Below are 11336 nucleotides of genomic sequence, written 5' to 3'. Positions count from 1 at the left end.
TTTCAATAAACAAGTTTTTGTTGATATAAATTAAACTACCTGCATTTACATGAGCAAAGCTCGTAAAAATATTTTAAAAAATCGGTACAAAATTGAGTCTTGTCACGAGAAGAAAGTCGAAAACGTTCAATAGAATGAAGTTACATACAGCACGGCTTTGTACTCTCACTTGCACACTGCTATGAAACTAAATCTGCAATTTATAACATTCATCAGTACAGCTCTGCACTTGCAGCTTGAATACATACGTCACAATATTAAATAAATCATGTACATATATAGTCTATCTAAAAATACGACATTCTAGCTGCAATATTGTGGACCGATCGACTTACTTTCCTCATAGAACGTGATAAATAGCACATTTCCTATTCTCTCTCCAACAATTTTGTAACCATTTCCCCTTCCGATTTTCGCTTCTTAGAAATCAGAACAACCTGAAGCGTTTTACTGAGTTACTACTACAGTTCGGTGCAGCATGCTGGAATATTGACGAAAACAACAAACACACACCTTTTTAACAGCTAAAAATTTCGCCTTTAAAGGTAATACCTACAACGCCTTCAACTCACCCTCAACTGGATGTGATAACTACTGTGAACTACGTTACTTCCTATGTTTCGCAGTCAAATCGAACTATGGGAATGCCAAATAAAGGATGTGGTAACAAATTGACATTTAATGTAGTTTAATGTTTAAATTCGCTTCAAATTTTCATGTTCGGTTTCGGTCGAATGCCAGTTTTGCCGCACTCTGTGGCGTGTTGTGTGCCATTCGCATATTAAGAAATTGTTGGGTATGTGTTTAATCTTTGACTGCCCTCAGCGCGGTTGGTCAACGATGATTGTCAGCTGTCAGGTGTAATCATGTGAGGCTGTGAAGTGTAAACATTTTAGGGTAGATAACGAACAGCATTAAAAGGAAACGTGTTCACTCTTCCTAACATCATTTTCGGCAGAAAGGATGGTTACTCATCATAGTGCGGAAGGCTATGACGATTTTTGTGGGTTGATTAAGCGATTGGAAGACTCAGGACAACCGATATATGTTCTCTTTTCCGGCTCAAAGGATTCTGACGGAAAGAGCTGGTGTCCAGATTGTGTAGAAGGTATGTAAGTAATGTTTCTCCGCTTTGGCATCCTTTAATATTGTTTGCACACATTGTTTTGAAGTGTCACGTTGTCTGCTGGATGCGACGATAATGCTCGATCTTTCTACCCTTAACATTTATTGCCGTTTGTTTTGCAACGTATTCTTTAAATAAACCTCTCCTCGAATTTTGATCTACATGCTTAATATATGGTACTTACTATAAAGTTCTGGAGCTTTTACGAAGATTATGAATAGTAGTGTTCTTTCATTAAAGTCGTTATTCATGGGTCCATAGATACGGCAATATTTTTAAAAAGCGTAAAATGATTCTGCAACCATGGGTTGTTGAATTATTGATGTTTGTTTACATCACCCAGTTAGGCACTGTCAACTTACGCGTTTGGCCGCATGGCTGACATTTTTATTTGTTTACGAACATGGGCCTCTACCATTGCATTCGACAAGAGCTCATTGCTACAGATTAACTTGGGCCAGCGATTTGGAAATTTGCGAGTTCGAGACAAACAGTTGTTACATAAATTTTGATCAATAGGAATTTATGAAATAAATGTTACGTATGTGCTAGATATTCAGGTGTCACATGCAGTATGGACTAATTCGCTTCCTCATATTTAAAAATAAGTTTTATGAGTGGAAAGATTTGTGTTAATACAGGAAGTAAAAATTAAAGAACTTAGTGAAAATTGTTGTTTGAAATTTATGTTACACAACGAAGATATTGCCACAATTTGAGATTCTTTCTACTTCCACTGTATTATAGTAGGCCTACTGAATTTCTAATAAAGCCTGTTGATGTTAGTGTAATATGTGTTCATTTCAAAATTTTTGTTGTAATAAACCATTTAGCGCTCTTAGATTAATTTTTATGCCTGTTGAAAGCTGCAGCAACTTTCTTTGTTTTTCTTTACAGCTGAACCTGTTGTCGATAAGGTACTCAAGAGGTCAACATTAGCCTTTCACTTTATTCATGTTGGTGTTGGTGAAAGAGCAAAGTGAGTTGTCCGTTCATTTAAATTATATCTATTGTTGATGTAATACAAATATTGGTCTGAGTCAAGGCCTTTTCTGCAAGTATGCTTATAAGTAAGAAATGTCTTGTTAGATTAAAACTATATGCCAGACATGGACTCGAACCCAGAATCTTGCCTGTTTACATAACATAAAGAATCTACATGTATATAGACAGGGCTAAAGTGCATTTACAGTGTACCACAGCTGTTGAATTCTGCACTGCTTTGGTAATTTGCTATCACTGTTCTTAGCCAGTCAGGTGATAATATATCGTAGCCAATGAAAATCACTCAATTTAGTAACCTATGTTGTCACAGGTATGGCTGGGTTGGGACCAAATAGTTCAGTTTAAATTGCTGTAACTGAAACGGAATACCCACTAACTTAATTTACAAATTGTAGGAAGGTACAAACGATTTCTGTGATTGGCTACCCACATCTGACTCGTGATACGTCATATTGAGTTCCTGTCATTCATCATGCAAACTGTTATCACCACCAGCACATAACGGAAAAGCCATGCTACTGACAATTTGTATTTTTACTTAAAATTTTTATGATACATTTATTGACTTTTGTTAGCTGGCAATCCGATTGCATCTTTCCAACCTTATCTAGGCTTGGGCAGCACTAGAGATCAGACTGTGACCATAGCCATAGTTTGGTGTTGATGGTGATATTACCCATCAAAGTTGCGTACCTGCATCAGGAACTTCAGTATAATCGGCATGAATATTTTTATGCTTATGTCACACTAAAGGCCTGGTGAATTGCTGTAAGCTTATACAAAGAAAATGATAAACTAAGTTTAACTTTCTGGGGTTCCACTTTAAAGATCTGTAAAGTATTCTGAGGTATCACTTTCTGAACTGCAGCTTAATTTTTTAGAAAAATGTGCACAGCATGCTATCGGGCTCAACATTGATGTGCCCCAGGAGCCAAGTTGTTGTGAGCCTGTTGTGTGTCCTCCACATTGGTGACGACACACTTATACACTGCTACAAATCTCTTGTCCTGCTCTCCAGTCCTCGCAGATTCTGTTTAGTGCTCTGTAGGAAGTTACTGATTTCTGTTCCTGTGAGTAATTTGCTATCTGCATCCTTTTACCAGTCAGATCAGTACTCTAAATACAGCCATTGAAATGGGTCATGAACAGAGAAAACTGGGCACTGTACACTTAGTTGGCTGTTTTTTGAACATAGGAACATATTCACAACCAGGCTTATTAAAAGTGTGATAAACCATGCTGTTGATTCATCCATTTAAAAGTTTTTGGGCAAAGTTTAAGCAGTCTGTCCCTAAGTGCAGCAAAGTGTCATAGTTGGAGGCCTTTCAGGTCAGACCAACTGCAGAGCAGCTCACTTTCAGATTGCAAACACTTCAGCCCAATGAACCACTGAAGAAGTATATGTCATAACGAATGCTACTAGCTCAACATAAATGTCAGTCAGGATGGTTTATGGCACAAAATAGGGGAAGACGTCAATAGTGCCTCCGTCCTATTTGACCCCGTGTGTGTGTGTGTGTGTGTGTGTGTGTGTGTGTGTGTGTGTGTCCCTTCTCCAAGTAAAAGCTTTTTTAATATAATATGACTGATGTACTTCATGTAGTTTATTTTTGAAATTTTCGATCATTTCTTGGTTCTCTCTTTCCTGGACAAACTTTGATGCAGAAACTATTTGAAAAGACAGATTGGAAATGACTATTTTGTGGTAGTAATTATTTTTCATAGGTTCTATTGATTTAGAAACATTTGTATTGTGAAATGTGACATTTTGATATTTAGAATAATAAGCTTATACTGATTATATAATGTTTGAGTTTGTGCCCATAAATTGGTGCTGTATATTTTAGTACACTTCTAGTTAGTACCACTGTAATTTAGAGGAATGAGGTAATCCCAAACAGGCGTCCTAAATTTTATTTACTGTGGTTTCCCTAACTCACTTAAAACAGAATGCTGATATGGTTCCTCAAGTAAGCCATGATTATTTCTTCCTCTACCCTTCAATTGAACTGTTGCAGCATCTATGGTTACACCAATTTTGAATAGGTATTAAATTCTAGCCAAACTCTCACTAACTTTTTAAGTTCATTGAGTGAAAGCAAAAATTTATTTCAACCAATTCTGCATTACTTCTGCAACATCCTTATTACATGTCCATGTAAATCTTACAGTAATAATTCTTATAAAAACCCCAAAAATGTTTCTTTTTTGTGATCAATAATGGAATTACTTAAAAGAAACATTTCATTCTGTACTTATATTCAGCAAAGCCTTCACTTGGGAAAGGACTCTTTCCTTTTTTGATCAGTAATTTCTTGTTTTGTTCACCATTTAGCTCCCTCACACTGCAAAATTTATTGGATAGAGTACTAAAAAGTATTTTACTAACATACATTGGCAAACAAAGCAATGACCCAAGTTATGTAAATCACTGCGAAATACAACTATACAGCAATTGCAAATAGGAACATTAACAATCCCTCTCCCCAAATTGAACTCCACAAAGAATCAAACACTGTTCTAGTGACAGTGTTGCTGGCTTGACTTCTGTGTTTCCTAATTACTTTTTTTTCCAAATCAACCAAAAGTACAAGTTTCCATCTTCTAGGTCTCTGCTTAATGTTTGATCATACTTGTAAATTCAGCTCTGACAATGAGTATTGCTTAATGTGTTCCAAATTCTAAATGTGTAAGAATGTAGTCTTGTGAATAAATACCAGTATAATTGCTTTCAGGTGGAAGGATCCAAACAGTCCATTCCGGAAAGACTCCAGACTTCTGCTCACGGGTGTCCCAACTCTCCTGCGTTGGGGTGCACGGCAACGGCTGGTGGAGTCAGAATGTGCTGATGAACAATTAATTGAAATGATTTTGGAGTAAGATAGAGATGGAAATCAATTTTTTATGAAAGCATATCTGGATAATAATCAATAGAGCAAGCTGCTATTGTACATCATTTGGAGAAATTTGTGGTGTGGGAAAGATAAATAATTGTATACTTATTTTAATCTAAAATTAAAAGAAATTTGTTAAAAGATGCTCTTTCTATTTAACATAGTTCACCCCATGAAATTGCTGTTGAACTGTGTACAAAGTTTTGACCACATTTTTCATGCTTTATTTCAAATATTTCATTGCCTTTCAACCTTTAATTAATTAATTTTTATTCACTTAAGCATCTGTTTTAGTGACACAATGTCAAAAAATACACCTTAAAGTACATGCAAACTATGTGAAGAAAACAAAATAGAACAGAAGAACTAGCAACTAAGAAAATGTAATAAGAATGAAAATGTGGTGGCGTTGGCAGCCAGTGCCAATTTGCAGCTATGTTTAAGAAATAATGGAATTTATTCTTATTTTGTTTGACAGAAATTGATCTGGACAGGCTTATTAGTGTACTTGATAACTTATAATTCATTTACTGAAAGTGAGAAGTCACATTTAATTTGCATTTCTTTTTAGTTGGCAGGTTACGTCTTGTGATTATGTGCTTATTTCTTCAAAGACTTTTTTCAATAAAATAAGTTTTAGGTAGATATTGTGACCACCAAAGCTTTTTCAAATCTAGTCTTTTACTCTCCAGTAGAGTATACTCTGGTTTGAACTTCCTAACAGATTGGATGGGAACTTGCACCTGGAACTTTGGCATTAATATTCTTGCTAAGCCATCCAGACACAGCTTTAATTCTGCATACCATCCATAGGTTACAGCTAAACCATATCTTTACAGTATCTCTCTTTCTAGGCATGCTAGTTGTAGAAGAAATATGGGACTACTTCAGTAAATAACAGCTGGTAAGAAGACTGGCAGTCTTAATCTATTTGTATCTTTATTAAGTTACTTGTTTAAACTGTGACTGCTAATGTAAGGCCACTAAGCAGTTTTTTCCCCCCAAGATCATTAGACAGTTCGTCAGGCTTGGTGGTCTAGCAGTAGAGTGCGTCTGGAAACCATTGTGGAACTGAATCCTTGAGCCACATGAAATTCTTATTTGGAGACAGAACATAGCTGATAGGACAAATTGGCAAATCAGATTGTACTTTCAAGTGGTGTGGAAGAGGAAGTGAAGCTTATTGTCTTTTGTCATCCTTGTTTTCACATTCTTTTTCTAGCTGATCACAATTTTCACCAATCCTTCATTTATACGTTCCTTTATTCAAAATGGCTGCCAGCAATATTTTTTGGATCTGCAATTCTAGTTACACGTGTAACAACCTAAGCTGTTTTTTCTCTCCTAAAGCTGTGAAACAATACCTTCTGGACTGAACTTGCATGCTCTAATTTCATCATCAAGCATCTCTACTTGTACAATTGATTCTCATCTAATTGCATATTTCTGAAATATGAGGAATAGATTTCTGTAAGCTTCATTTTGTTAGGCACATGATATGACTGTTCTTACTCCACACTATGGTATTTTTTTTAAAATCTAGTGCCCATGGCTCATACACTTGGGAAACTAAGATGACATAAGTGGAGGAAGAAGGTAGCAGGTGAAGGAAAACATACAGCAAAGAAACAAGAGAGAGGCAGATAGTATTGTAAAATGAATAAATTTAGTGTGACATGGGCTGAACAGGAAGAACAATGCAAAACGGCTATAAAAGGAAATAGTGTCAGTGAGAACAAGGAAAACATAAAAGCAGCAACAAGACAAATCTTCATAAACTCTCTCGTCAAGCATAGGGAAGAGCAGTTTTCAGAGCTAAGAAACCACTGTATGTCACTCAACAAGCAGGCAGTGCTACTGTAAAAATTGTTACTAATAAATGTCTCTTGGCAAGGGGTGTGTGTGTGTGTGTGTGTGTGTGTGTGTGTGTGTGTGTGTGTGTGGAGTTCTATCTCAACTTATACAACGTTCAGCTGTTGAAAGCATAGAGAGCATCATGGACTAAATAAAAATTTGTAAGTTGTTGAAATAATTCTGTATTTTGATTTCTCAGAGCTAGATCAACAAATTTTGAAAGGAGATAAGGCAGGTCCACTGGGGTTCTGAAATTGTCACATTATTCACAGTTGTGAATTGTGGTAACTGTTGTAGTCCTGATAGTAATAAACTAAAGGCAGCTTTATATGGTGTTGTATCTAATGCTGCAAATTGTGACAAGTATGCTACTTTTGCCTTTCCTAAGGACTCATTAACAATTTTCAACAATGTGGCCATAAAGGTACAATCTGTCAGTGTTGAACTGATGGAGTGGCATCTCAGTTCAAAAATAGATTAATTTTTGAAATCCTTCTGCACCATGAAGGAGACTCATGATGTTTCAGCAGATTGGCACTTCTTTGCAACAGCTCAGTGAATGGGCGAAGCTGATGGAATTGGAAGTGTTGTCAAGAGGATGACATGGCAGAGTGTACTGCATGGGAAGAGATTTTTCTAGAGCAGCAACATTTGCAAAAGTTGCATCAACGGCTGTGAGAAAACCCATGCATTTTGTATGTCCTTTTAGTGATGTTGAGGAACAGTGGAAAGGTGTGCAGAAAGTGCCAGGAACATTATGCTTGCACTATGTAAAGCATGATGGAAGGCCTCACCATGTCTGCTTTAGCTCATATTCACCATTTCCAGGGGCCATCACCGCAGCTGTAACAATGTGTGTGTGGTGACTCAAGTCACCACTATTGCACTACATTGCATTCAAACTCTGGTGCGGTGTTGCGTGGTGCTGTGGCAGTGTGACCATTGCATCTCGTAAATGAAGCTGCCTGCCTTCTGCTGTGGATTGGTAACAACAATTTTCTTCCACTACCAGTTTTGAACCTGCAGCAACCAGTGACAGTCCACCTCACTGGAGTCCTGGACATGTCTGTTTTTCTGGCTCTATCTTCAGTGGCAGTGTGTACCATTGAGTGATCCAATGTACTAATAGTCACGTGTTCGAGGTTATGAACCCTGGCATACCTTGTTGCATGTGCGGAAGTGCTGGCTGGCCTTATTTTCTTATTCAGAAAGGCCATGACTTGGAAAGCTGTCGGTGTGGCTGACCGAATGCAAGTTCACTGTCTTAAGTTTGATTGCAGTGGTTCCAATTGTGGTTTGCTGTATTTAATCAGAACTCAGTGACGGGACAAGTTATATAAGTATAATTTTTACTAACTATGTTGATAAATGTTGAGTGTTATTGTGTATGTAAAAAAATTATACTTTACTGAAACTTAATGCCATTTATGTCACATCAGTATTGGGGATATAGAAATTGGTTTTATTATGGTGTTGTTTCATAAATTATTGTAGTTGCATTTTGTAATTGCCGAGAAAGTTGTGGAAGCATGTCCATCTTACTGTTTAAAATGCGTTGTCTTAAATTCATTGAATGTGAATTTTGAATATGGATTTCTTTTAATGGAAGTTATTTTGAAATAAAATTGTAATGTGTTTTGAAGGGAGATATCAGACCCATCCCAACCTAGCCCTTCCACTCACTTGTTATACATCAGTGACGAGTCTAATACAAGCCTACATGATTTCTCAGTTACTATGCCAGATGTAGATGATGAGACTAATTTTGCAAAGAAAAAGAGAGAGAGAGAAAAGGAAGTAACTGGGTTCTTTTTCATTACTTCACAAAACAAAACTGTGAACATTGTGTTGCAATATTATGAAAAAGATAGTTGCTACTCACCATACAGTGGAGATGCTGAGTCGCAGATAGGCACAACAAAAAGACTGCTGCAAATAAAGGATGGTTGTTGAGGGATTTGAGGAATAATGGTGAGGCAAGGTTTGAGGTTGAGAAATTCCAGAAAGTTAACAGGGGGTGATTTGGGGGCAGTGAGGGTGGATCATGCTTGGATGTAGGATTGAACTGAATTAGGCAGGGTTCGACATTGGTCTTTGGTTGAGTCTGATTAGTAGTGTTGGTGGCGAAAAATAAATTGTTTCCACTGTAGGGACTGGGAGAAGGAGATAAGGTCTTTAACAAGTCCGGCATGATTGAATTTGGGAGTGGGGCAAAAAGTGAGGCCTTTGGAAAGGACTGATATTTATGTGGGGCTAAGTCTTTTGGAGGAAAGGTTCATGGCCTTGTTTTGGGTCTGTTTAGGTTCTGGATTCTGTGTGGTGGTGGGAGTGAGTTTTGGAGGGTGGGGCAAGTGTAGTGTAATAGGTCTGTGAGACAGGGTTTATCAGCAATATGTGGGAGAGGTTTGGAGGTTGATGTATAGGTGGTGGACTGGTTTGAAAGGTGGGATAGGAAGTGAGCAGGGTGGAGAGCTTTTTGCGGTGAAATTGTGCATGTTGCTCTTTTTCCTGGTGAGCATGAGTTTCAATCTTTGTTACACCCTGTGCATTGTGCCCTGAAATGAGAAGTGTCCTTCCCACCGCTCCCGCAGTGACATTTCACTGTCCACCAAACTTACACAATATGCTTGTCCATCCCTACACAACCCTGCTCCCAATCCTACACCTCATGGCTCACACCCCTGTAATAGACCTATATGCAAGACCTGTCCCATACATCCTCCCACCACCACCTACTCCAGTTTGGTCACAAACATCGCCTACTCCATCAAAGGCAGGGCTACCTGTGAAACCAGTCATGTGATCTAAAAGCTAAGCTGCAACCACTGTGCCACCAACAAACTGCGGCCAAGAAACAAGTGGACCACTCTGTTGCCTTCCCACTGTCAAACACGACACCCTTAATTTCAATGGCTGCTTCATAGCCTGTGCCATATGGAGCCCTCCCACCAAACCAGCTTTTGTGAATTGCGCAGGTGAGAACTTTCCATGCGATATAGCCAATGTTCACATAATCCTCCTGGCCTCAACCTTCATTAGTCATTGTTTTCACCCATCCAGCTCCTTCCCTGTTCCCATTCCATCACTACACAGCCTAATTCCACCATCACACCAAATCTTTTTACTTCTCTTCTTTCCACTACCCCACCCCCCTCTTCTACCCTGCTTTATGTCTAACCTCCTTACCGCCGTGTGTGTGTGTGTGTGTGTGTGTGTGTGTGTGTGTGTGTGTGTGTGGGTGTGTGTGTGTGTGTGTGTGTGTGTGTGTAGCCTTAATGGCCGAAAGCAAGCTCATTTTTTGATAGATAGTCTTTTGGTGAATATGTTGTAGCTGATGATACTAACATAGTGTCTGTTTTACCTGAAGTAACATGTGGCAGGAAGGGTGATTTGAGTTGTGCTGTTGGGTTTTCCAGGTAACAACACATTTGATAATTGTCTGTTTTTTGATTTTTGGCTTTTATGAATTAATTGTGTAGTTATGGACAAAACTACCTACACCTTCTTCTGAAATGTAGGCACCTAATGGGGTTTCCTGATAAATTAATGGAATGAAAAAGTATTGTTTTGAAGTGTTATTGGGTATAGTTTTATCATTATTTACACGCTGTGGCAATTAACTGTCTTACGGCTAAAGTATTGCATGTGTAACAGTCACAACCCTAACACAAACTAGCATAGCAGTATATATGAATATATAAGTTGTAGAAGTCTATAAATAAATGTGTAATACAATGCAGTATAATGAAAGGTCCTGGGTACCAGTAAAATATTATACATCAAATTTGTAACGAAACTTCAGAAGATTTTCTCAAAATACCAAAATGATTTTTTCCACTTTTTTTTCTGTCATGGGCCCTAATGTTTGTTAACATGGAGTATATCTCAAGGCAATATTTGCCATAGTAGCATCTCTGTCAACCTCATTGCAATGTGGCTGTAATGCATGACAATTCTGCACTATTGCAAATGCTGCAGGTAGTGGAATGTTACCACTCATATTTGCTGCTGGAGAGTTCTTAAGATGGGAACCAATTCTGTGAATGTGATATGTCAGTCGTATGTTCATAATTACCTTTACCTTTAAACTACACTGTCTGCACTTGTCAGTCCAAGAAGTTGTGGTCCTGCTATACAGTGCAACTCATAGCTATATCAAATTTATTCAGATTTTGTAGGAAAGCAGTGTGATGATGGAAGATAGTTTGATACCCAGTAGCTACGAAATTAACACCACTACCGCCATAAACTAAGGTTTATACTTGACCATCTTTCATCAGCATTGTAGAAAGTAAGTAATGTATGTTGCTGCCTTGAATAGGAACATGTACCATCAAATATACCTCGATTAAGATGAAAGATGTGCAGAATAATTTCAATAACTAATCACAATACTGTATAGCTCTGACTTCCCATAAATTACTATTATTTCCACATCAAGAGCCACTTAAGACAAA

General features: G+C 37.8%; 1 protein-coding gene across 1 annotated transcript; it reads left to right on the top strand.

The window, feature by feature from the left end:
* The first annotated feature begins 823 nt into the window (after positions 1-823).
* LOC126279422 (thioredoxin domain-containing protein 17-like) lies at positions 824-5266 on the top strand. Its single transcript, XM_049979676.1, has 3 exons — positions 824-1108; positions 2024-2105; positions 4867-5266. Exons 1-3 carry the CDS (start codon positions 964-966, stop codon positions 5009-5011), a joined length of 372 nt encoding a protein of 123 aa, XP_049835633.1. The 5' UTR covers positions 824-963; the 3' UTR covers positions 5012-5266.
* Positions 5267-11336: the final 6070 nt, after the last annotated feature.

The sequence above is a fragment of the Schistocerca gregaria genome, chromosome 1, assembly GCF_023897955.1.
Source record: "Schistocerca gregaria isolate iqSchGreg1 chromosome 1, iqSchGreg1.2, whole genome shotgun sequence".
Classification (NCBI taxonomy): Eukaryota; Metazoa; Arthropoda; class Insecta; order Orthoptera; family Acrididae; genus Schistocerca; species Schistocerca gregaria.
Note: the sequence above shows the minus strand (reverse complement) of the source record. Positions and strands in the feature narration are given on the sequence as shown.